The 27,646-nt window shown below is 38.8% G+C and overlaps 1 protein-coding gene across 1 annotated transcript; it reads right to left on the bottom strand.

Moving 5' to 3' along the window:
* On the bottom strand, nt 1–27,069 carry SLC17A6 (solute carrier family 17 member 6). The gene is made up of 12 exons (XM_041400279.1): nt 26,600–27,069; nt 23,438–23,690; nt 22,374–22,492; nt 9,180–9,294; nt 7,810–7,897; nt 7,620–7,706; nt 6,553–6,695; nt 4,417–4,566; nt 3,049–3,181; nt 2,249–2,359; nt 692–819; nt 1–358 (listed from the first exon to the last, which is right to left on the bottom strand). Exons 1-12 carry the CDS (start codon nt 26,683–26,685, stop codon nt 26–28), a joined length of 1,746 nt encoding a protein of 581 aa, XP_041256213.1. The 5' UTR covers nt 26,686–27,069; the 3' UTR covers nt 1–25.
* Between the last annotated feature and the right edge of the window lie 577 nt (nt 27,070–27,646).

Here is a 27,646-nt window from a genome sequence, read left to right as displayed (position 1 = left end):
AAAATATACCAAATATTTAGGTTTGTTATGAATAATCTCTTTCCTTGTAGTTGTATGAGTCTTGTACTTCCTCTTGTACAAATTCCTCTTTTTTCTCCCAGCCATTAGGCCAGCCACCATTGACCTGGGTTGTAGCACCATAAGACTTGGTGGTACCATAATTTACATAATTCTGAGTAATGTCCCCTGTCTCCTCAGCAAGTTCATCTTCATGAATAAAGCCACATTTCTCTTCGCTTGTCTGTTCAGGGTCTGCCCAGGGCTGTTTCTCTCCTGAAGCAAATATGCCGTAGAAGATCACACCTCCATAATGAACTAAAGCAGCAATGAGGAAGACATACTGCCATTCTTCACGTGTCTGTAAAGAAGAAATTTGCTAAATCAGAGTAGCACATAGATTTATCTAATTCTTCTGAGCTGCAAGATTTAAATTAGGGATTGAAGTTGTGATAGCACAGCTAAAACATTCAAGTTTTAGAAATATTTATATCCATCTTTCTTTGAAAAATTTATCAGCCCACAAAAGTATCAATCTAATGAGCATATAGTGAAGCATGCCTCAAATTAGTATCCCTGGATGCGAATCGCAGACTCCAGTATGGATATCCTGGCAAGTCATATTACAAAAAGGTCTTTCTCTTGAAACCAGTTGTATCAAACTGGAAGATTTGAAAACTGTATTTCCCTTTACCTTGTTCTTTGTCATTGCTCCAACAATTATAGGGCAAACCATTCCAGACAAGGTCCCGACTCCATTAGAAATCCCCATTAAAATGCTAGCATACCTCGGGGCAATGTCTAAATGGTTGACATTGAATCCTGCAATAGAAAGGTCAGTGAGCGTTCACACCAAGAGCACAGCAAGTACTTCAGTTGAGGAAAGTGACATGACATTTTTACTATAACATATTTGGGCTGCTTAATTGCATTTCTTTATCCCTAAAAGACTTACAATGCTTAAATATTCGTAGAGAGACTCTGGGTTTTCATTTTCTTTTAAGAAAATATTTTAAAGGGATACAAGGTTAATTTTCTCCCAAAACTGCAGCTTAAGAAAACCCCAAAACCTCCCAGCAATGTCTGTGTGGAATAGAGAACCCAGATAATATTTAGGCAGGGAAATAATCTGTATTTTATAGTGCCTTCCATGATCACTTCATGCTGTAAATAACACATCTTCTCTTCTTCCAGTATGTAACATGTTCTTTTCCTATTGCCCACATTTCTCTTTTTGTCACACAGACCAGCAGAAAGGAGTTCTTTTCTATTCTTCAGTGTTAAATTGGAGAAAAAAACAGTGTCTGTAACTGAATTAATGATTAATTTTGAAAGGTATTTACTTGTTCTCTTGGATTTTCAACAGGACAATTCTGTTGAAAATGTATGCAGTAACAATTCAAATAATTCAAAGATACAGAACTAATTGTTCCCAAAATAAGTACTTAAATAAGTGAAAACAGAGACCAAACCTTTGGATACAGATAGTATAATGGATAGGGCAGGCAGCTTGGGGAAAATGCAATACACTTCCCAAATTGTACAAAACAAGAATGATACCTTGCAGAATGCATGACATTAAGGACAGATTTGATTAGAGGAGATTTGAGATGTTTGGCACAAAATGAAAGAGAACCTGTTTGAGACATAAGGAACCAGCATGGGAGAGGATACTAAAATCACAGTGGGAAAACAAGGGGAGGTCAGCTGACTTGTATTTGGGAAGGGGAAAGGCAAAGGGTTGATGAATCAGCAGGAAAGAGGGGTAGCTGAGCTTTAATTCAGAAAAGAAATTATAGTAATTAGACCCCGAAATAATACAATACTAAGAGGCCCCAAATTAATAAAATAATACAATATTAACAAAGCAATAGCCAGTACACAGTGGAAAAAAATAAAATACTTCTATTTAAACAAAGATGTGTAAATTTAGATACCATTATGTAATACCAGTCCATTTGTCTTCTATGTTTGATATCAAGAAAAATCTGTAGTGTACATTAGCATCTAAATGAGAAGAGAGTCTAATCTGCTGTAATGAACATGAAAAAGATTGTATTATTTGAACAGAAATAATGTAATATAAAAGCTGTAATACCAAATGTATATTCCTTTATAATGATCACAAATAATGTCCTTTAGGAATTCCAAAGTGAGTGGGCTTTTTAATTACTATTCATGAATAAAAGCAAAGATAGAAGTTTGTCTCTTACGATAAAATAGTTTAGTGTTAATAACAATATAATCTTACCAGATATGGCAAATCCACTAAAGCCTACAGCAAGCACTAAGAATGAAATAGCCACTCCTTTGCTGTGTGAATATCCCACCACGAGAAGAAGAGTTGCTTCCATACCAAAACCTGGTGAAATAATAAATAAAACCAGACACTGAATTAATAAATTCCCTCTCAAATACTGCAGGCCTCAGGATGCCATGATATTTCATGGGAACACAAATAAAGCATTACCTCAGAGTGGGATACAATCAGGTATTTCCTTCATCTCTAAAAAACACAGGTCCTTCCTTTCTCAAATAATACTTATTGAACTCTTTATATGCTAATTTATTGCCACTTTCTGTCATTTGTAAGATAAAAATAAATACCTGGTTAGGTCATTCCAGTCAACTCTCATGGGTAACCTGCTTGTGAATTTTCCAGCCCTGACAACAGCTAATGTGGCTTCATCACCTCAAAAGTCAAGGATGCAATCTCAGGTAGTTATCTCGGCTCTTAGTGCAGAGCGTGTTTAGATGAGGAGCTAAGGCTGAGTAAGTAGCTAAGAGTAGGAAAATTCCCCTCCAAAACCTCATCTACTTCTTTAATAGTCTAAATGGTTTTCCAAATACCAAATAACTGTATGGAACTGGCAAACGAGAGCACCTGTGTTTTCTTTTATTTAGTAACTAGATCTGCATTGCATAAAAAATGCAGCAAGTATTGCCTCTTAAGAACATACAACTGTGCAGTTTGTTTCTTCATTCTACGCAGAACACAATATGAACATCAAATCCCTTCAAGAAACTTTTAAATAAAATAGAAACACTTACCTCCACAGTTCATTATCTTTCTCACATTAGTCGTTGAAACAATCTGTCTGCTTCTTAAAAAGTCAGCAATTTGTCCCCCAATAGGAACAATAATTGTCATCACTAAATGCGGCACAGCAGATAAGATACCCACCTAAAATTAAAATTAGAATTAGCAAAGTATAAACCATAATAAAATTTTGATTCTTCATTTTCTGAAGCATTCAGCAGCTAATTAATTATTTCTTTTCAATGTCACACTCTGTGATAAAATTTAAAGTCTTGGGTAATGAAACGAACAAAACTAGTGATCTGAAGTTTTTATTTTATTTTATGAAGTACAGTGAGAATTTTCAAGAACCTCTGATGCCATGACACTTTTTGTTTATAGATTGTTTTCACAGTTTATATTTAAGCTAATGCTTTTACCCCCTCACTTATAGCCCCTGTGTCAGAAGGTTCAGAAAATTCACGATCAAATGTGTAAAACTGAATTGCTGCATTTCTTTCAGTGTTTAGTGCAGCTTTGCAGAAATCCTCACATGCCTAGACAGATTCCCTGTGGATCATCATCACTTGCACAATGGCCATTTTTTGTCTTTGATTTCTGACCAAGCTGCAAAGTGTATGTGGGCAAAAGATATGTCTGAAAAGCTTTGTATGTAGTGAAAGATAAAATACTGAATATCCACTGGTGATATTCAAAGTGCTATGCATACATGGCAAAATAAGACGTAGTACTTTTGTGATGACTGTTCCAATAGATTATATTGTGTGTTCACATTTACCTCACAGGTCTGATCCAAACTTCATATGAATCTCATGGATCATACGTGATATCAGATATCAGATCACCCCCACATCTCATATTTTGCCACTGTCTTTTCTCCTTTCTAAATGAGAAAGGAGGAGCAGTTCTCACCACATTAAAGGTGAGAAATAGAAAGGTGACAAATTATACTATCCTTCCCAGAACAAGATGGCCCTGCTTTTTAAAAGACACCTGGAAAAATACATTTGTCAATGCTTTCTATAAGCTTTGGTGGGTTTCTGCAGCCCCTGGGGCATCAGGAACAGAGTGTAATGGGTCTGCTGGCACCTTCCTAATACTAAGCATGATCTGGTTTTGAGCACTTAACTTGCAATGTAGGCCCAAGTAAATCATCGCTAAATCTCAGCCTGCCTCCACCTTTCCCTATCCCATCCTTTGTCATAGTTGTTACTTCACTTATTCTTGCTGGTCAAGGAAACAGGAACTGGGATGAGTAAGATTTAAGATGTAAATCCATGATAAAGATGCGTAACACTGTCTTATTCTTAATAAATACTACAGATATAGCTCTGATACTTACTGAGTTAAGATAAAATCTTCACATTCTTTTTACATACCTTGCTTATTTCAAATCCAAACACTTCCTCAAAGTAAGCAGGCTGACTAATTAGCAGCAAGTAAAAAGTCCAGCTTCTACAGAAGTTTGCAACTATTATTGCATAGACTGGCATAGATGTAAAAAATTTTCTCCATGGTGTTTTGTATTTCTGAAACACAGAAAGGGGATCAAGTTACCATGTTGACCATTATCAACTATCCACCTTCCCTTTCCTTACTCTTTTTTTTAGCTGTGGTCCAACAAGCACATATATGCACAGCATATAAATGTTACTACAAAATGCACAAATGAAGAAACTCAGTGATTGTATCACAGCACTCAGGTACAAGTGCTTATATATCAGTCATATAAATATGTACATGGACATAAAACCAAAATAATAATATCTTTAAATAATAATGTCTTTCAAAGACAATGTTGCTGTATTTAAGGAAACAGTTAGATTTGACACTAACTACATGAATTCTTTCAGATTTACTGCAAACAGGTATTTTAGCATCTAAATCTTAATTGCAGTATTCTACCTTTTTTCTTATCAAGTCTCAGCTGAAACTGCTTGGTCAATATATTTTTTGTTTGTTTTATTGTATTTTTAAAATAAATTGCAGAAAGAAAAAAAGAAGGACAGATGGACAACCCTGCTGAGTCCCAGCACCTGTACACATGCTCAGGCTTCCACCCATCTGTGTTGATGCAAACACAGGATCCATACCCAGATAAGTGCTTGAAAAACACTTCAGCAAGAATTCAGGCTGAATTCAGTCTACTATTGATTTGAATACTGGCTTTTCTTCAAAGAAAATCCAGCCCATAGACAGATATGTGCAACACCTTGTATAGCTATTAAATTACACTTAAGTGACAGGTAAGGATTAAGTGACTTAATCAATGGGAAGCCAGCCACAAAACCTAACTTGATGGTATGGGAAGAATTTCAGCTTAAATATTTTAGAAGCAACTGAATTATTGATACAAGATAATCACTTTGAAAAAAAAAAAAGTTAAATTAAAAAGCCACAATAAAAAATAGACAGAAATTGTCCAGTCCAAATTAGAATTGTACGGACATCCTTCAAAGTAACTCATTTCACATGAGATTTTCAAAACCATGAACCCTACTGAATGCTGTTGAATATCAACTGAGACAGGCCCTCAGTACACCTAAAAATTTTAGCTATCAAAAAATGACTCTGTAATATTTTCAGTTCCTTATTTAATACTAAAAAAAGTTTTTACTAAGTCAAAAATTGTTAATTCCTGAGTTCAATCAAGAACCAGTGTTCTGACCAAATAGAAAACATAATGAGGGTCTACTAGGAATGGATGGTGTAAAAATTTAAGCAGATGAAGTGAGGCTTAAACAATTTTTTTTTTTTATTTTCCTGACTGAGTGAGCAAACATGGCAATATTTTCTTTAAAACTTTTCAGCAGTTACAGAAATAAGATGATTATTAGTTAGCACGATTGGAGTGTTAAGTGTCTCGAAAATTCAGAGTTCATACATGGTTTTTAGGTCATACATGGCTCTCGAGAACTAAACCAGTACAGAACTAAGATTATGAGAGGCTTGATAACATCCCCAGCAAAATGACTGCAATAATGGGAAATGTTCTTATGGATCTCAAAGCTCTATTGCAACTTGCAGTCTTCCTGGAAGACAATACATAAAATAATAAGGACGGGCATTTTCTGATGTTCTGTGGACCTCAAGAGACACAGAGTAGTGCTTTTCCTGAAGTTTGCTTTTAGGAAGAAGAAAACCTTCCAGAAATTACTATATAGGAAGGAAACTGACTTTTTCAGCTCAAGATATAAGAAAAATCTAAATAAAGTTGCAGTATCAAATGTATCTGTACCTCTTTTTTATAAAAAGAGGCACAAATTCCATGAGTCATCTGCTAGAAAAACTGGAACCTGTGTTCTCTTAATGAAAAAGCAGTATCCACCCAGAAATCCACCAGCAGATTTAAGATCTTCCCATCCCCCAGGAACACATCTGTTCAAATTGTTCAAAATACACTTTTCGATCTTAAGGAGAGTGTTTGACTTTTTGTAGTTGTCTTTATTTGGTTGCTGGGATGTTTATTTTTCTTACTATCTCATTGGAAACCAGTGTGTGGGTAATATTCTTACTTCCATTGCACCTAGGAGGTTGGCACTCTCTCCAATGCTTTCTTCTATGTACCTCCTTTCTTCATCTGTGATTGTAGGATGCTTTGCAGGACTCTCATATGAAACCAAAAGCCAAAACATGTACCAGACTATACCAAAGCTCCCTTTGGAATGGAAAGAAATACTTTAAAAAGAAATACACAGTAAAGCAGCAAACAAGGAAGAAAAATCTGTGAAGAATTACAACAAATTTAAATGGCAATTGTTGTCTGTGCTTCTTTACTGACTTCTCTCAGCAGAGATAACTCTCCAACAGAGAGTTTGCTCCTGTGAATAATACTTGTGCAAAACACATGCAGAACTATAGCACAGTGAAGTAGTCTTTGCTTTGTTTTATAGAATTACTTCACTGTAAGTGAATATTCACTGATCTTAACATCAATTTGTACAATGCAAAGCAATGAAACAGCTTCCATTTCATTTCACCAAACTGTAAATGAAGGCCCATTCGGCTTTAAGATGCCGCTGTTTGATTACTGCACTAAATTTTTTACCTGCAGAATAGAAAACTCTGGCAACTTTTTCAACACAGCAATGCACTTCCTGAGTAGTTTATTAAATTTCTATAATGCTTCCACTTAATTCACATAAATGCAGAATGAATTCCCTTGAGGCATTCTTTTCTGTCAGTGTAGGTTAACGAAACTGGTGTGAATAAATGTAGGTCTTCAGATAAAAACCAGGACAACTCATTCAGGGCAGGTACTCTAAATTTGCAGTTTTTATCAGTGTGAGAGATGTTAATGTGAGCAGAGATACTATAGATCTGCCCAGAAGTGTGCACTGTTTGTGCTAAAGGTAATGGAAGGTTTCAATGTGAGCTGGCTTTTCTTATTTTATTATCTTGCTTTCTTACATACCCTTCTCTTTAAATTCTGTTCTTTCATGTTCTTTTCTCTAGACTGTATTTTTAGGTTAGAAGTCCCACTTCTCTGGGGTTTTTGTCCTCTTAACAGTAGCTTTTACATTTTTAGAAAGGGTAGAGGAAGGTCATACACTACTGGAGTGAAATGAGCAGAAATGCATACCATACACATAGAACACAGAAGACCACCCAGTGTATTGCACTAGAATCCCAGCTAAAGGCATTGCAATGACAGCTCCTGCATAGGAACCTACAAAACAAGACAAGGGGATGAACAGGCAGAAAGAAAAAATCAGTTTCAAAACACTCATGCATTACAAATAGAAGGAAGACAAAAATACAAAGTTACTTACCACAAAAGGAAGTGGTTGCTAACCTACTTCTTTCTAATGGGGGGGCCCACTTGCTCCAAATACCGTGGCAGGCAGGGTAGGTGACCCCCTGGGGAATGGGTGTGCCACAAGTTAGCTAAAGCTGGTCAGTCACTCAGTTAATTGTCTTTGCATGAGTTTTTATCTTTAATTGCTATAAACAAGAGGTTGAGAACGCTTTGCACCTTTGCAGCAAAATCTGAGCAGAGCCACAGAAAAACGTCAGTATCTGTTAGCTGAAATGGGTTTTGCATATCACTTCAAATCACTAAAGAGACCATATGAAACAAATAAAAAACATGTTTCCTTTTCCCTCCCCCTTCCAGGAAAGAATCACAGATAATTAAAGAGTATTAATGCACAAGAACCAGAGCCAAAGGAAAGATGACAACACAGATCCTCTGAAGTCCTTCTAATGCAGGACCAATTTATCCAACCCTTATTTTTTTTACCTAACATTTAAAGCAAAATTTAGGAAACACAGATTAAGGTGCCACTGTTCTAAAACTAGAAAATAAGATCCATAACCGTTTAGAAATATACTTTGAAGAGTTTTTCACTCTGTCTTCAATGAACCTACTTGAGCATGTAAAGTAAGTATTTGAATGATATTATTTGACTTCATTTTAAACCAGCTACCTTTTAGGTCTCTCTTCAAAACCAGCCTTTAACTTAGCAATAAAAAAATTAAACATGCAGTGTTGGAATTTTAAAAGATGTTATATGAAATGTACAGTAATTCCTGATTAAATTGTACAAATGTACACAAATTTGTGATTGAAAATTATGGTATATGCATATACACCATATAGATATTTTATATAGATTATATAAAATAACCTATATAAAGGTTATATAAAAAGGGAATGGAAGGAAAGGGAAAGGGAAAGGGAAAGGGAAAGGGAAAGGGAAAGGGAAAGGGAAAGGGAAGGGGAGAGGGAGAGGGAAAAGGCACAATTATTTTTTTCCTCATTTAAATTATGGTAAAATTCTTTTCCATTCCAACAAAAGCATGTCATGGTCAGGACTTAAGATATAACCTTAGGTTTTTATATATTTATCCTGTGATGCTGACCAACAAGTAACTGTTGAGAATTACACCAGTATAAGCCTTATGCAGTATAGGAGTTTAGTGAAACATCAGTGCTAAAAGCATATGTCATTGGCTTCTCATTTTGCCATGACATTTTATAGCTGAAGGAAAATCAAATAGCAATAATTTATACATTGAAAGCAGTTATACTCAGTAATAAATTTAAAACCATTTCTATCTTCCTTCCAAAGCTACAGTTGTTAGCTAAAGGCTAACAAATACCTATTACATTTACTAGTTGATTTACAATTTTCCATACCTCTACAAGGCCCTGCAAGATCCTAACGAAGATGACACATCCATAGTGCACCCTGGCTGCAGATGGTATTAGCATGTTGAGGGAAGATGTCAGCAATATAGCAGCACCAAATACTCTGCAAAGGCAGCAAAAAGGGGAAAGTAAGAGACTTCAGTGCTCTCCCAAGTGACTTATTCTACATATGTTCATATATCAATATAAATGTTCCCTACGTGTGCTCTTTATATGGGGAATGTACTGACTGCACTGGATAAGTGTCTGCTTCCATCTAGTGTAATAATCTGGCTGGTAAGACCCAGACCAGACATGGATCTGTTTATCTATTTAGCATAATTTCCTAAGGAAATATATCTTATGCAATCACATGTATAGATATTAATTTCCCTATAAACACCCACTTTAATTTTCACACTAATTTCAACCAAATCTGATTGAATTCTCCACCCTCTGGAAACAAAACCAGAATTTGTCTCCAAAGGGTGTGCTAGAACAGATGATCAGAAAAAGAGTTTCTCATGTGCTTTAATTGTAAGAAAGTGACACCATACATTTACTCTTTATAAAGCAGAAGAGAATTCACTTTCATACAGGCCGCAAGCATTGGGAAGAATTTTAGAGCTGGGATTTTCCTAGACACAAGAGATAATCAATCTGGAAACACATATCTGTAGAAACCAGGTAATTCTTACTACTACTTTTTCAGGGGCTACTCACTGAAAATTGCTCATTTTGATTCCACAGCATCCTAATTTGAAATAAAACACATTACAAAGTCTAAATAAATGCATGAAGTGGTAATTCATTTTCAATTCCACTGATTTTACTGAATTTTTATTTGATTCGATTAATATCCACCTCTTGTAGGAGGAAACCTTTTCCCAGCATTATTGTGTCTCTTTTTTTTCTTAAGCTATATAATGCAAATATAAATCTGATGGCATATGACATCACAGTATCTGATGTGGAACTGATTTGACAGAAACCTTTGACCTTCACTTGTGTTCTTCAGAAACTGGTACAGTGCCATAAGTCATTGAGAAACAGACCTTGGGCTAAAGATGCAGCATGAAAACTCTCCTCAAAGATACCATATTCCACATTCTGTATTTAGAATCACAGTCTGAAACAAATCTTGAAACAGCAAACTGAGTATATGCCACTTTTATCTGACACATTTTAAAGGGCATGGTAAGGAATCTTTGCTAAAGTGCCCTAAATCTCATCTCCTAATTGTGCTCCCTTTGATGTCTATATCAAGTTAAACAATATTTAGCTGTCTGTACAGAATATTTCTGGCTTTGCTTGTCAGCATGTTCAATACATTTGCTGGGACTGACTGGGCACGTGATTGTGTGGCACTGTGAAGACTATTTTGACCTAAATTGTCTTCTACTCTTGATTTCTTAATGTGTAAGTTTCTACTCCGAAACTACATGCACTTCATTTCCTTACAATTTAATACCTCCTTATGCTCACATAAACTCCAGTGGTGTCTTGTTCTGTTAAAATCACGTGAAGATAGAACATTAAAAACCGCCATCTCTTTACAAGGCTAAGATTTACAAAATTGTTGCAGTAGGTAACTGATTCTTCAAGGGAAGTTTTTTGATCCTGTATCTGAAATCAGCTCCTATTTGCCCACAACTGAAAAAAAAGCTATGTTTGCCTCTGTTCCCATGTTTACTGAAGAGAAGCTGTTTCCTTGAGTCTATTCCTTCTAGAAGACAAAGGAAAATGTAACTGAAGGAATGATCAGGGACATGCTTCTTCCAGACTAAAATCTGGCCTGTATTTAGACACACAAGTACTAGTGAACATTCAGTTACACCAAGGTGTAGACAATGAAATAATTCCGCAGCGTCACTTGTGAGTCAATTCTCTCTGAATTGACTCACAAGTCAATTGTGAGTCAATGCTTTATAAGAATGATTTCCTCCCTCTCCCCAAAAACCTAAGGATTTAAAAGTAGAACAAGTTAAATCTTTATTATTGCAAAAAATGGCTTTTTTAATGCTTTTTGTGAGTCCCTATTAAAAGTGATGTCATACATGGCTATTTTAGTGAGTCCGTTTCCTCTACAACTCTTAATCAAGGGCAAATAAATCTTCCTATATTTGCTTTGTAACTCTCAGTGCATAATCATAAATACCATAAGAATTTTTATTTTGGGCTCTTTAATCTTCTTAGGTTTATTTCCATAAATACTAAATTCTACCTTAAAAAAGATTGTGATATAGTGCTGGTTTTTGTAAAACCTTACTGTTTTATTGCTTTAAATATCTCACTTAGCAGTATTTATTATTATTTAGATCAAGTAAAAATGATTTTGAGCTACAGTCAATCAAAATATATTTGAATGCAGCTCACATTTGAATATATTTAGTTAGGAAATGGAGCATTCTGATTGTTCCTAGGGCATTTCTACACTATTTTGCTGACTCACACATCAAACCCTCAAATTATGTAATCCTTTTTTTTTTTTTCTGCTTGCATTTTTTTCTGTCTACTAAGCTAGTGATTTATGATCCTTTACATTTAATTTCTGCACCTCGCTCAATTTTTTTACGATGTTAACCCCAGCAAAGGGTTAGAAAGCTTAGATTTCTTATGTTGTCATGGCAAATTACATGTGTGTGTGCTTCCATTGTCATATGCACTGATGGTTAATGTTCATTCTCAGACAGATCTAGGTCCCTGCAAAACACAGTTTCCAGCTGGCTTAGGAGTGTTCGTTCCTCCGCACACCCCACTGCAATTTTGTGCGAGCTCCAGTTTGCCCTCTGGATGTTCTGATGTCACACTGAGTGGAGAGCTCTGGCCCTTATTGGACACACATATGTAAAGCTGCTAGACCCTGTGGTACCTGTCTTCAGTTGTGTTTCCAAAGCTGGGCTCTGGAGTGAGCCAAGCCTTGCTGCAGAGTGTCCCTTGGGCTGAGCTCAGCCCTGGAAATCCATGCGGCTGCACTTCCATGCAGAGGTATCCTTGAAAATCCATTTCATTCTGGGCACACTCCAAACCCCATGAAAGGTTTTAAAGCCATGGCACAAGGTAAGAGCTTTAGCAGATTGAAGTAAACTCTGGGAAAACTGAGTTATATCACAGAGATAAAGCAGGCAAGACCAATGACACTGCCATCATTCCTGGCCCTTGCATTAGGTTGGAATTAAAATGTCATGACTTGTCTTCAGCAGCCCCTAGCCTTGCAAAAAATTCCTTTCTGAGTCAAAATCATCAACTGTGCAACGATATCTGGAAGAAAATAAACATATACAGAAGAAGACAATAAATACAGTAGTATTATGTCAAGGAGAGGGGAAAAACCCCAATAAATTCTGGTCCTCATAAGCGACCAGAAGCAGTCCTGAAACAAAAAATTATGCTTTACTTATCTATTTCTACTTCTAGACTGAGTAGATGCAGTCCCAAAAATCAGAATCTAACATTCATCTTCAGTGTTTTGCTGACACTGGCCTCAAAGGTCATGAACTGTGACTTAATCCTCCTGTAATATAAGTAGTAATAATAGCAAAATCATATTTTAATGTGAGACATTTGGGATGGGAGAAGAGAAAGAAAATTACTTCGACAGCACAGGAGAAGTGCTTAGAATGGAATGAGGTTGCAAGGGGAATTAATCTGTTTGGGTTCCAAGTCAAACAGATTTGGCTCATTTTTCTCTTTTAAGCAAAAGAAAAATAAGTACATTTATAGATCTCTAATCTCTGCATCTGTGCAACAGCACTATTTCCATCTACCTTTGTCAGGCAATCCACGTTACATGAGCATTCTGCAGTGTGTTACAGATATTGTTACACAGCTGGAAGCAGAGTCAGCTCAAAAAGTGAGCTGAGCACAGGGCACTTCAAGTGCTGAGTGCCAGACAGATGGATGCCCTATCAAGTTACATACAGGATATCTGCAAGTAAGGCATCTCATTAGAGCATCCCTTTACCCCAGTGACTGGGAATCAAAATTGCTGCAAAGAATTCATAAAACTAAAGGCCCTTTTAGATGTGTATGTTCTGGAATCAATTCCTCATCTGAGCCTCCTGTATTTTTGTTGATGTTAATTTTCAATATATTTGATAAATTCAATATATTTGATAAATTCCACAATTATCGATGTCTCTATTCTCTTCATAAGCAAAGTCACCTTGAGAAAATGAAACTTATAGATATTGCATGAGTCTTTTCTAAAGCATATGGAGTACCTTAACTAAATTTGTCCTTTAAAAAAGATTGAAAAGTAACTCTGTATATTTGAAACAAATTTTTAAACATTTATTTAAACAAGAAAATGCCATAGTTTTAAGATGTGTAAATATATGCTGTATCAGTGAATTATTAACTAATTTAATCAAAATTCAAAATAATTAAAGAACAGTAAGTCTTGGTCACTTACAACTACAAAACACTATTCAAACAGATTTGCATTGAAAAATACAAAAGTATAGAAAGTATTGAACGGCTTCCATTGCAAATTGATTCAGGACTGGAACTGAATAGTTTTTCCCTCCAAAGTGCCACTGATCATCATTTCATGAAAGATCTATCTACTGAATAGGAACATTAGATTATTTTGTTAGTTTTCTAGGGAATCACAGTGTGGGGGTGGGTGTGTGGGGATGTGTGTGAAAGCATTTTGCACCACTACAATAAATTAAATTCAAAATATTATAAATTGGTTTATTCTGACTGTAAACAGAAACCTATGGAAAATGTAATCCATGTTCATTTCTGAAAAAGAAAAACCTCTGATTTGACAATTTTACATGAATATAGATCATATTCTACAGAACATTATTTTCACTGGAAGAAGTATGTGTATTGATCAAATACTTGATTTCTAAACAGCGATAAAATGTTTTCCCTAGTCATAGTTACAAATTAGTTAGGCAAATTTGTTAGGTAAGTAGGGTGGAAAATAAAGGGGATTGAAAACATGAGCTTTCTTGTGAAGTGTTCCCAATCTAGTTTAAAGTTTAGATGAAAAAAAACCTGCCATTATTAAAAAAAAAAAAAAAAAAAAAAGAAATTTACTTGGATCCAAGTTGGTGAGTTGGCTTGCCATTTTCTTTACAGAAATCACATGAAATATGTTGAACAAAGACTTATTTTATGAAACATATCTTAATCTTAAGCTTTTGAATCTCCTTTGCTGTTCTTTCTTGAACAGTGCTTGTTTGGGAGAGTCCTCATGCAGCAGCAGCATATGTATCACATAATGTGACTTTTTAGACTATTCTGTCAGCTCAAGGTTTCTAAAATGCATTCTTTTACTTTGACTCTGCCTCCTATCTTTCATCTGCGACACACCTTCTCCAGCAAAGGGCAGCAACACAACACAGAGATGCTTATGTTGTATTTTCATGCAATCCAAATAATATTTTGTCTGAAATGAACTGCAAGGCTCGATGTTGTATTAAATGCTTCATTTTTTCCAGTAAAACACAATGCCTAGAAAGAAGCAAGACAGGAGCTAAGTGGAATGTCTGTGGGCTCATAGCAGCTTTTCAGAATCTTTTCTTCTGTAAATGTTGCTGGCAATGACAATTTGTGATCAACTTCTTAGCTTAGATTTTTCTTTGAATATATAGAAATTTCAGGGGTTAACTGGCATTTAACATTTCCCTCCTTACAAAGCATATCTCTGCCTGTATCAGGTGTAATGAGGGCCTTCTAAGACTTTGATAGAGGACACGTGCCTTTTGATGACCTCAATTTGTTATGGTTTCATCTGCCAGGTTGGAAGATTAAAAAATCCCAAAATATTCATGAGGCTTTTAGCAAAACAGAGGATACAAGGGACAGGATCATGCACCAGTGTGAAATGCCGTGCAAAGATTAAGTCCATGTGTAGCAGCAAGCCAGAAGAAGTCCTTTACATTTCTGCCTTCTTCAAACCCTGCTGATGCCACTGACTCATACCAAGACCACAAAAAGTTTTCAGGTGCGCCTCCCATTGCTTGTTTGGAATTTGCCTGTTTTTTGATGTGTCAGTGAGTATTTTATAAGAACTTGGGCCATGATAGCATCGTTGGAATGGACGCCAAATGTAAAAGAACCCTGGGTCATTAAATTCAAATTGTTGTTCTTACCAGCAAGTGCATCACATTATCCTTTCATAAACAGATCAGTTTCCATCTGAGAAGTTACAAGCATTTGCCCTACTTAGTAGTTTCTCCTTTCCAACTTTTTACGTCATATATCCGGTATATGTCTTCTACTCATGTTGTTTTATTTTAATGGTTTTAATCTCTTGAGTTTCCACAACCTCAACCCTATTTTCTTTCTTTTGCATCACTAAGCAAATTAGATCCTCTACACCTTGTCTTGCTTTTTTTCTTCATTCATTTGCTCACTCTATCAATCCTCTCTTTTTCCTGCCTGAATTCAGCTGGGGAATCTCTCAACCTGCGGTTTTGTTTTACAACTCATTATATCCATATATGTCTAGATAAAGCTGTGACTCATTCCTTCTAACTCATTAGCTTTGGGACAGCTTGCTCTTTAAATATGTAATCTGCTAAATAATGTTTTAAACCAGGACTGTCTCATTCAAATCACCTTACCCACATGCAGGGCTTAGGCTGTGGTTCAACTGTCTCTGCTGATTTAGAGAAATATAACACACTTATCAAAGGAATCACCTGTAGGTTTAATTTTAAAATGTTTTGTGGAGTTGTTTGGGAGGACAACTACTGTATGCTGGACTCAAAAGCTGGACTGCTTTTTGGAGTGTTTTCTGATTTATTGGGCACATGTTACAGCTGAGTGTATCAGGACTGCTGAGAGCAAAGGCAGATTCCTTCAGAGCAAAATGACAGTGACATCAGTGTTTTTATGCAACCAACCTAAATAACATTTTGTTGCATCAAACTCGGTGTACAAATTGTTTCAGACTGAAGTAACAAACCAAGCAGAGGTGATTAAGGACACCAGTTGCACAGAGTGCGTGCAATTAAAGCTCAGAAGCATCCCTGCATTTTGTTTCAGAGACAGTTTGATTTATTAGACACCACCGTTAATGCAGTAAGGATTTGTGGAAACTCAGGACTAGAAGAGACCTGGGGGCAAAGTTGTTTGACAGCATTGAGGTATCTGGGTGATATAATCCTAATAAATAAGAAGTTTCTTTATCAGTTTGTTCTGAATGGGGTGTCATGACATAGGGGTTCAAATCGGGTGATCTTTAAGGTCTCTTCCAACCCAAACCATCCTAGGATTTTCTGAAAGTATCTGGTGTAATTTTACAAAAACTGTGTAGTGTAGCGGATTTTATACAGATAAGGATTTCAAAGGATTTTCATCAGTGGAGGATGGAATGCAAAAAATAAGCTTGAATTTCAAACATAACCCTACTCCTGTAGTTATATCTCAACAAGGAGGGTTAAATTCTGAAAATTTTAGATTTAGTCTTGAAAAAACTAGTCAAGGATTTGGTTCTCTGCCTTTTGTGTCTTGAGGATTACTCCCCTTCTGTATTTAATTAGTTCCAAAATTCCACATTTGTCAATGTAGTGTTATACAGCTGCTGCTCTGTACTAGAGAAAATGACATTCTAGCCTATAACAGTCTTGCATGAGGTGCCTTGAAAGCTAAAAGTTAAGCACCATTAATGATGGTTTACCTGCTTCCAATGTACGTAAACATAAACTGTGCTCTTACTGACTCTGAAAATATTATTTTTGCTTGATAATAGTGTGATTTTTTTTTAATTTTTTTCAGCAGTTCCACACGCATTTTCAGCTGTTCTTCATATTCATCTTCTTGACTGCAAACTGGGAGTAGCCATTCATTTGGAAGACTCACACTACCTGTACTGATTTTTTAAAAATTATATACCTATCATCTCACTTGTTAATTTCCTTCATAACCTAAATAATTCCGATAATATTTGTCTTAGTCTAGTTGTCTTTTTCAGTCTGTAATCACTCTGATACTCTGTGGCAATCACATATCCTCTGAACAGAGAGAGACATAGCTGTCCCAGGATTTTCCTGGAAAACTGTGAGAAGCTGTGAGAAAACTCAGAGAAAGAATTCAAACAATTATTATCTCTCTTTCTGTAACTGTAGTTTATAGATGTGATTCTCCAGAGTGTGCTATTCACAGTTCACCAATAGTGTGAGAGAAGATTCCTAAAGGCCAATCAGGTCCTAGGTCCACCATTGTTTCTATAAGAACTGTGGATTTCTAATAAAAAAGTGTCTTTTCATGCCTTCTGATGATGGAGTCTCTGTATCACCTCTGGCTGTCCCGATACCCCTTCGGTGATAATAACCCTGCTTGGGATGACTTCACTTATGTTTATGTATTTCAAATTAACCAAGTAACTTATGGGGGAGACATTGAGGGGAGACATTGTTTAGCTATTCTGTGGCATACATAGTCATTCTGACTTATGTCAGTACAGGCTCGTTTTCCAATGACTCTGGTGACCCCTCTGCTGTAAACACAGCCCTGTGAAATGCTCACCCTGACAATTTATGTTTTCCTAAACGATAGACAGAATGTAGTGGTTTTTTCCTGAATCGGACCTTTAATTTGCATAACACAGCACAGGGCTAACAAAACTGGGATTGTGCCATGAATATTGGAGTGCTAGATGAACTCAGCCACTCAAAAAAGCAAGAGAGAATAATCTACCTTCGCCATTAGAGATGAACACTTATTCCCAAGCACCAGTCCTAGGCTGAACATGCTTCATAGGAGAATTGCTTAAAACTGAACCTCTTTAAAAACAGTCTGTGGCCAGAAGCCATAGCAGAACAGCTTTATTTGGCTTTCTTAAATCAAGATAAACCAGGTTATTTTCATTCATATGTGTATATGGGAGGAGGGGTATGTGTCTCTGTGCTCTTCATACTAAATCCTATTATAAGCCCTTCATGAAACATTAATATGTAAAAGCCGACCTCCCGCCATCTAATCTAGTATAATAAGGGCTTGGATACATTATTAATTTTTGTCACACATCTGAGGCCCCCTTTTATCAAGCAAAACCCCCATCTAAATCCCTTGTTGCGTCATTAAATTGTGAAAACAGCTTCATCATTCATGACAGAAAAATGGAAGGACCCTGAACCATATGGCAGAGGGAGCAGCAGTAGCAGCTACCAGTTTCCCCAGTCCCCTTCTTGGAAAGACTGGTACTTCAAAGAGTCTGCAATGCAGTAGGGTGACAAAATCAGCTGGGGGGTTTTTGTGCAGTATTGGTTTCTTTGCCTGGAAACAGATGAGCCCCACACCAGTGCCAGGGATCAGAGACCAGCTCAATCTGCAGGATTTTGGACTGAATATGAAAGGTGAGGTTGGCAAGTGCAGCTCTGGGGGGATTTCCCTCACAATGCAAGGTCATCTTAAGTCCTCAGAAGTTCAGAAATTGGCACTTGTTTAATCATCCACTAATCCGCTGCTCATGCTGCGAATTAATCATTGTTTGCAAATCAGAAAACACACAATATACCTACCTGCTAAAAGAATGGAACAATTTCTCTTTTTAAAATAGAGAAATGTAAAGATGTGGACTTCTGGACATCTTGCTACTTGTATTTCTAAACCAATACTTTACCTTAAATTTTTATGCTTGTTGTCATTAAGGCCAAGTTAGAGAGATTCTGATTTCACTGACATGCTAATGACAGTTTCAGTGAAAATCTGTGGGACTCTGAGACAAGATGCAGTGACAGTTGTCTGAAATATCATTCATTTTATTCATACAAATAATCCTATCAGATTACTTGCTGGGAAGAAGGATTTAGCCTTTGATAACAAGAAGAATGGCAATTGAGAAAGTAAGATTAATTTGAAGTGAAATGTTAATTTGTATAACTTCATTCAGATTAGGATGACAATGATTAAGAGTTCAGCATAGATGAGAGATAATAACATTGTAGAAAAATGTAGTATAGTCATGTAGTTACATTTTTTAATGTGAATACTGTCAGGATTTGAGCTTTGACAGATAATACGAAATACATGTCATTACCATAGGTGATATTAATTGTTAAAAAATTGGCATTCTATTCTGCCATTTGGGTCTCTTTGTGTCAGAAGGTTCTAACATTTGAGTATACACAAATGAGCTAAAATGGTTGCTCAGCTTTGTTTTATAAAAAATAGCCTGCGATTATTGCAGACTTACTTTTGAAAAAATGCTTGGCACATACAGTCAAAACTGGCATTTCTATTTTAAATATATAGCTGCATTGAGAATTGATTCTCTATTGTGTAATCTAACAATGCTGTATTAATTTCAAAGAATCTTTCCTGATTTACAGTAAATGTTTAAATAGTTCACTTAGGAAATCAGTGAGGAAATACTGACGTAGCATTTTAGTATTGCTTTTGGCAGGGCAAGGGGTTTGTTACAGATTTCCAACATAAAGGACATTTAAAGGGTGTATCAGAAGTTTAAAATATAATGATACTCAAATTATCTTGAGATGAGGTGATAAAACTGAGTACATTTTCACACCTTTCCATATGTGTGTGACAGCACAGCAGGCAGTTTATTCACAGACAGCTGCAGTAGCATGAATGTGAAATAGGGAATATTAATTTGAATTAAATTATTAAATTTCTATATTATAAACAAAACATGTGCTTATTTATAGGACCATGTAGCCTGAAATTCACTATGGCAACAGCCTTAACACTTGTTTATCCCTTATATTTCACTTAATTATCCCTCTACTGAAAACATTTCACAATTGCTAAAACATAACTTCTACTACAGGAATTTAAAACACAATGAAAAACACCACAGCATAATTTCTCTGGTTGAACCAGTGGTGGGTAGTCACTATTGTTACTATTTAAGTTTTTTTTTTAATTTGTATGTTTGTCAGTTGCTGATTCTTGTCATCTCTTTCCAGAGGCCTAAAGCATACACTTATACCAAGCAATTTTTCCAGTGGAATTATTATGCATACTTACAATCAGATTACCTCCCAGTAATCTTTTTATATACATGTATCCTGAATACATAGTTCTTGCTTTTTCTTTCACTAAGCATCACTTTATACTGTCATTTCTGAGGCAATTAAAGATCTCTAAAGCAATCTCTAATTTTTCAACACCCATACTAATATGAATGAGTCCAAATTACACACAGAAATCCAAGGTCAACGTCATTGACTTAAATACACTCATTGCACTAGACAAAGAAAAATAAACATTCTAGGATTACACTGATTACTTTAGTAGAGCCTCACGCTGGAAGCTTGTGATGTGTTTCTAGTCCCACATGGCTTAAGATCCCTCTCAGTGAGACTACTTTTCAGAGTGTTCCTTCCCTCTCTGATGTTACCTTGCACTCAGGTGTCATGTATTGAACAGAATTCAGTCAACCAAAAATTTAATTTATCATGTGATCGACTGGATCCTTTGGTAGCCACAAGTTTATCAGCATTTACACCTGTTCCCCAAATGACTGATGAAATGTGAAAAGCACAGCAAGTATCAGCAGTACCATAATGGTATTTGAATCTTTGAAAGGTTCATAGACTCTAGGCAGATAATCATCAGTCTCCCAACGGGAAAAATATCACAAGTCCAGTTACAGCCACTGGCTTGGTTGTGAAAAACACAAAAAGAAAAGAAGGCCCACACCACTTGGGGTGCCTACCCCAAGAAATCTGGGTTCCCTACAGAATATTTAGGCAGTGAGATGCCTGGGAATGATACAATACACCTGAGTCATGAAGTGCTTCCACAGGAATAACACCTAACTAGAAAAAATACACCTACCTTAACTGGAGTAGTCCTCAGTTATTGTCATAAATGTGAATGTTTGTGAAGAAGAGAAAAATCAGATTCGGCATGACAACTAGTGTGCTTCTACTAATGACTTTTCCTGGCTATGTCCCCGCCATTGTCTTGCAAATCTCTGTAGTTGCATCACTTTACATCTGAATTGGTTCAAATGGCTTTTCTGATGTTGTTTGGGTGAATGAAGACAGCTTTTGATTCTCTGGGTCAGATTCTGCAGCCTTTACTCAACCAAAACTCCAATTAAACCTTAGTAGTTACAGACGGTGTAAAGATGCAAAAATTATTAAAGGAGGAATAAAAGGTTAATAAAAATGGCTGTTAATGGCTATTTCAAAAAGTCTTTCAGATTTCTGAACCATTATCAGAAAGATGGCACTTGTAAACAGAAAGACAATGGACACCCCACTTTAAAAATTCTATGTTTTGATTTATTTGTTTTTAAGGGTAGTATATTAGCGTTTTCTCAGTTACAGAGCACTTCTCTGTTTGCAAATACTGGTGTCTACTGTAGATCTGTCTAAAATCTATTTATCTTGAGGAGACCACCATTTTTTGCTTTAGGCACACTCTCTCCTTCCTCTCAGTCTCAAGCACACATAAGCCATCTTGTTCATCAGGCTGAGCCTCTCTGCCCATCCAGGCCCACCTTTCATGCTGCCCACTCCTGAGAAGAGTTAAAGGTATAATGGCTGGGTTTAGTATCCATGTGCACTTAGTGCGGTACTGCTTTGAAGAGTGGCACTAGGACCTTCGCTGCTTCTGCAAACCATGAGCCTGTGGCATTAAGCAGGGACGTGAAAGCCTCATGTGTCTCGAATACTCAGTGGATCTAATTAACAGGTAGAATCGCACCCTGGGTGCTTGAAAAATTGCCAGACACCATAGAAACGAGTCCTTAAGTCCCCGGACCATCTGCACTTTCTTTTCATTGTGGAAGTCTCATTTAAGCATGTTTTTCGACCATTCTAAATTCATTTATGCTTAAATGAAAAATTCCTGCTGACGGTTTTCCTTTTCATTAAAACAAAAATAATTAAATTCTTTAATTCAGTCATTGAGGAAAAAAAAAAAAAAGAAAAAGAAAAAGCTCTCTCAAGCTTTGATGAAATAATGAATATTTGAATTTGCCTCTGAATACGTGTTGTTTGAATATCGCTGCCACAACCTCCTTAATGACTGTCTAAAGGAAAAGGAAACCAACATGAGATATCCCCGGCAAAAGCGGGGGCTTGCTGGAAGGAGGGTGCGCAATACGCCACCGCAGCGGAGCTCCCGGATCGCATGCAAGCGTCCTTCCCTCCCTAAGGCCGTGCCTTCGAGCGGGGCTAAGCGAGGCCGCAGGGAGCCCCGGCCGCGCCGGCCCGGAGCTCAGCCCCGCGCCCCGCTCCGCAGCCCGGCCCCTCGGCGTGTTACCTGTTCGCTGCCAGCCGCGATGAGATGTACCCTCCGGGGATCTGCGTGATTATGTATCCCCAGAAAAAAGAGCCGTGGATCATGCCGACTGTTTCAGGATCCCAATTGAACTTCGCTTTCTTCCAGCGCAAGGGGCCGGGACAGACAGAGAGAAAGACAAGAAGAAGGCTGTAATTGCGCCACTTGAGAGCTTTCACCCGCAGCAGCTCCACCCGCAGTGCCATCCAGGGGTCCCAGCGCCGTGCTCTGCCCCAGCCCCCCACGGCAAACGCCAGAGCAGCTAAACAAACCCGCAAAGCCACAGCAATGGAACCAGCACCGCCCGTGCCTCCCCGACACCCCAGAGGGCCGGGGGGCCCCGAGTGCCCTGAGCCGCCCGGGCGAGGCACGCAGGGGCAGGCCGGGCAGGGCCGGGCAGGGCCGGGCGGCGCCGGCAGCTCGGGCCCACGGCCACAGCCCTGCGCGGCCGGAGGAGCACAGCCCGCTCCTGCCCAGCAAGCCCGAAGGGTTCGTCTGTGGATCTGGGTGTTTAAGACTCATCTGCGTTTGCCGCATCGTTCTCACCACGCTTTAACTCGCTTTAAAACGGCTCTTATCATTTAACGCCTTTTGTCAAAGCAAATTCACCCTGGTGTTTTCAAACATTCCTGCAAAACCTCCCCGCCTCCTTTACGACGAGATGCACCCGCTAACAGCCCCTTATTCGATGCTCTTCTTCTCCCATCCCCTATGTTTATTTTAGGAGGTATCTGCCTTTTTTTAAGGCTGTGTGGGAAAGACACGACGGGGGGCGAATTGTACGCACAGTAATACCACAAACTGGGGCTAGGAACTGAAATTAAAAAGTAGAAATAATCGGTAGAAATTGTTTCTGCGTCAAGAACGGGATTTCCGTCCTTCGAAGGGCAGCGGCGGGACCGGCAGGGGGAGGGACCGGGGAGCCTCGGGGCTCGGGTGGGGGGAAATGCCGCGAAACCATCCAGAGCCCGTCCCAGCTGTGCTGAGGTGTTTGACTGAGAGTTGTACTGGGGAGGATGTGGGATTTACGAGGGAAAAGTTCCCACCTCTTTTATAATTTTTCCTCCTCGGTGTATGGTGCTGTTATTGACCATATCCACGATGGCCACTCCCAAGTTACATCGGATCCCGAAGGAAATGCAGAATCCCAGTCCACTCATGATGGCAATGATGTACCTCCGGGGCAGCCCGAAGCAGGTACAGTCGCACAACGGGGCTTTCTTTTCGGGCACTTCCATGGGTTTTCCATCTTCAGTCAGCTCGATGGTGTCCCCGGGCTTCTGCCTCTTCTCTAGAACTCTGTCCGACACAAGAAGGGAAAGTCAAGGCCTGGCCGCCTGAAGGCACAACAATTTCGGGGAGCTGGAGGCTTAAATTCACCGTTCCCCTCGCTCCTCTGGCTTGGAGATCGATTTGAGGATTTATTCCTTGCTTCCCGTTCACCTTCAACTGTTCTTTAGCAATGACCTGTGGGAGTCACGATTAGTCATCCCCAAGTCCCCCCGCCACCCCTCCGCAGCAGCCCAGGGAGGAGCTCTAGCTGGGAATTGCTCATCTATCATTAAAGACTTCTGCTCAAATATGTAGGGCGCATCAAGAAGACATCATGTGTGAGCACTGCAGAGGCGCCATGTTGGGCAGCCCAAGAGGCGCAGAACAGAAGCTGGCTTCGGGAGGTTTTATCACCTCCCTGCTGCACCAGAAACACCAAGGGGTCATCTTGGTGCGCACCTCGCTTCAGCTCTGCCAACAAAAGAAATGTCAGGAGAGAAAGACGGGAGGGAGGAGCGAGGGGGAGAGGGCGATATTGCTATTTATTTTAGATTTGCAAAATGGCTGTCACATGCAGTGAAAGAAAACACGACCGAGAGCTGGCATCTCCGGGAAGGCTTTCCCCAAGATCTCAGTGCTCAGCTGGGAGCGTGTGACCGCTGAGCAGGTTTAACCTTCCCAGAGCAGCTTTAAGCACCATCTCTAGCCCTCACTCCCTCAGTTTTACTTGAAAATCCTGTCTCCTAGAGAACAATCTGAAGGAATCTGAAGGGAAATGGTTGTTTGCAGCTATTTCCAATCAGCTGGAAAATACCACGAAACGTGATTTAGAACATTCAGATTTTTTTTTTAAATCTTTTTAAATGCTGTGTCGGTAGCAAGAAAATCAGGTTTATAGAGCAAGTGTCCCATACTGAAGCCCTAAATATTCTTCTGAAATCACTGAGATATTTAGAAATCAGAAAAGCTAACCAATTTTGTCGTCTTGAGAAGCAAATACGTGACCATTTTCGGACACTCTGGACTCTACAACCGCTGCCTCTCAACTCTGCTGTAGAAGTGTTTTCTCACTCGGAGGAGCATCTCTTTCAGGTTAACTCATCCGGCTGATAGGGCAGTAACAATTAGCAGAATAAGGATTAAAAGGTTATCCGTGTTCGGGAGAAAATACAGGGATTTTCTCCAAAAACGACTCAGCTGAAATTCTCTTGATTTTTCTTTTCTGAGCATATTATTTCTACGCTTAAAAATCGCGGCATGAAGAAATGTGTTAAAGTTGTGAATAAAATAAGCCACCGTGGGTTTATGTTCAAAATTCGTTCGTGTGGATAAAGGGTAGGAGTGCTTTCTCCCTGAATGGCCGTCTTGTCTTCGGAAATAGGCAGGAAATCAATGTGTAAGAGGCAAGAAAATTGTTTAAATTCTAAGAAAAGTAAACAAAGTACTTAATTGCCGTGAGCTGAAAAAGATCAGCAAATCACGCGTTTGGTAGTCGAGGTGTGAATTCAAACGGAGTTTTGCTGGAAAACACAAACACCGTTTCTCCATTATTCACTGTGTGACTACAAGTAGTAGATATAATAGTTTTATTTAAATGTTGTAGAGTCTTTAAGAACGAAAAAAAGGTGTATTTCCTAAATTATAGTTTAAGCAGTTATTCTGGATTATCCTTTTTTATTATTATTAATTTTCAACTATTGAAAATGACTTGAATATAACCAAAAACCGTAGGAAATGAATTGCATTGTTGATGACTTTAATTTTGTTTTTGGCTTTTCTTAATGGTACACTTCCTATGAAAATGGAAGCCTTAATTTTGTCTATATCACTTCACTGGTAAGTCCCCTACCCTTAAAATGGCAGCAGAAGTTGTGACTCATGCTGTGAAACAGCCTGGTGTCTGTGCCCAGCACTGCCGCATAGGTATGGAAAAAAGATTTTTACGTGACCTACCCTGGGCAGACAAATCCGCAGTTACCTTATAGCTGCAATTCCGAAAAAAAACCCCAAACCTAAAAACCAAACAGACATAAAAAACCAAACCAAACCAAACCAAAAAACCCAAACAATCAACCAAAAATCAAACCAAACTAACAAAACACCCCAAGCCAAAACAAATATTTCGGGGTAATTTCTAGCAGACGGTACCATCGAAAATTATTCAATTTTACAGACTATTCTCAAACGTTGTGGAGGTCACTAAAGTCACCAGATTGGATGGAGAACAATGTGTGAACTTTAGTGCACGCACTTTGTAGGTATGCAAGTATCTGGGTTTATTCATCTGTGTGCACAGGGCTCGAAGATGATAGAAATGTTCTTTACACACATAAATATACAAGAGTGATGCTTTTGAGTTTAGCAATTGCAGCTGTATATAATTTATAGGACAAGCAGATGCTTCTAAATGCAGATGGATAAATAATTAAACACATTCCTCTATATGTTTCAGCTTCAGGAGAAAAAAAAATCGTTTGGATATCAATTATTTATGCATCTCCATGTTTACCTTCATCTGACGACGAATTACACAAAGGACAAGACTAAATCAAAACCAGATTTTTTAAAAATATATATTTGTTAAGGGCAGGGGGCAAGATAAGGGAAATTAAGATGGAACAAAAATACAGGTTGCTGCTCTCTCCTGATTAGGATTTCAAGATGGGATCCTGTTTTTGTAGAAGAAAGGTGGGGTAATCTTTTGCTGCATCTTTACTGACAACATCTACGAGTCAGATAGGGAAGTTACGAGGGTGCCATATTGAGCAGCTTCAGCACTAGTTTCCAGGATCTAGATTATATCCAGCAGAATCGCAACAGCTCCCAACCCTGCCACCCCTAACCTCAAAGCGTTCGACCTCCTGCAGCAACGGGCGCTTACGAAAAGCTTCCAAATTTTCCTGGGAAGTAGAATACTGTAAGAGAATCGGTCTTACCTGTAGAGTTGCCCGAGCGATTTTCCAGCAAAATTCTTCAATCCCTCCTTGCCGGGAGTCAAAATCCTTTGTTTTACCGACTCCATTCCTTTGGGGATGCTCGCTGGATAATGCTCTGCTCTGGATACGGCACTGCTACGAGCAACGATGGTTCATATTGGTTTAATCTCTTAACTTTTCGTCCTCATTCAATGGCTATCGGTTCACCTACGGGTAAAGGGAGAATGAGAGGAAGAGCGCGCGCGTGTGTGTGAGCGAGGTGGAGACGGCGTGCGGAGTCGGGGGGGGGCGAGGGCGAGGGAGCGCGCCTGTGTGCGGCAGCGAGAGGGGCGTCGGAGCGCGCTGCAGGCAGCCCCCGGGGTTCCCGGCAGCGCGGAGTTGCCGGGCACGGTCAGAAACTCTCCTCGGCCTCGCAGGGTTCAGCGGCGGCGGGCGGAGGCAGAGCCATGCCCGGCACGGAGGGGCCGGAGCTCTCGGCGGCAGCGCCGGCGCGGCGGGGGCGGGGTGCGCTCGCCGCCCCCGCGCTCCGCTCCGCCGGCGCTTGGCCCCCTCAGCACCGCGGCCAGCGCCGCGCCCGGAGAAGCGGGCCTTGGTGCGGGCAGGGCCGGCTGGGCGCGCCGGGCACGGCCGCTCCAGGGCTGCTGTGGTGCTGCACGCAGGTAACACCCTTATCTGCTTACATAGGTAGAGGTATAGCTCTGTATCGGTATACAGACACAGCTTTATACAGGTATGTTTGCCTCTATATCCACGTTTACACATGCAGCTTACTTTAGATCGTATTAGGAATCCGCTAGTGACTGCTTTCTCTAAAGCATTTAATATTTTCCACCTCTTTTTTCGTCCTGTTTTTTCATGCCTCTGGGTAGGCCACCATAACACGGTCTTGTGTTATTTGTGGTATTTACAGCACAGGAATGAACTGAGCATATTCTGAAGACAATTATTTTGCCTTTCAGAATCTAATAATAATAAACTTCTATCTCCTTGAAGAAAATGGAAGATGCAAAAATCGGTATTTGTAAGTCATAGCTATTATATTTCTCT

The sequence above is a fragment of the Onychostruthus taczanowskii genome, unplaced genomic scaffold (genome assembly GCF_017590055.1).
Source record: "Onychostruthus taczanowskii isolate IOZ18803 unplaced genomic scaffold, ASM1759005v1 scaffold177, whole genome shotgun sequence".
NCBI classification, from domain to species: domain Eukaryota; kingdom Metazoa; phylum Chordata; class Aves; order Passeriformes; family Passeridae; genus Onychostruthus; species Onychostruthus taczanowskii.
This window is presented reverse-complemented; position numbering and strand designations above follow the sequence as displayed.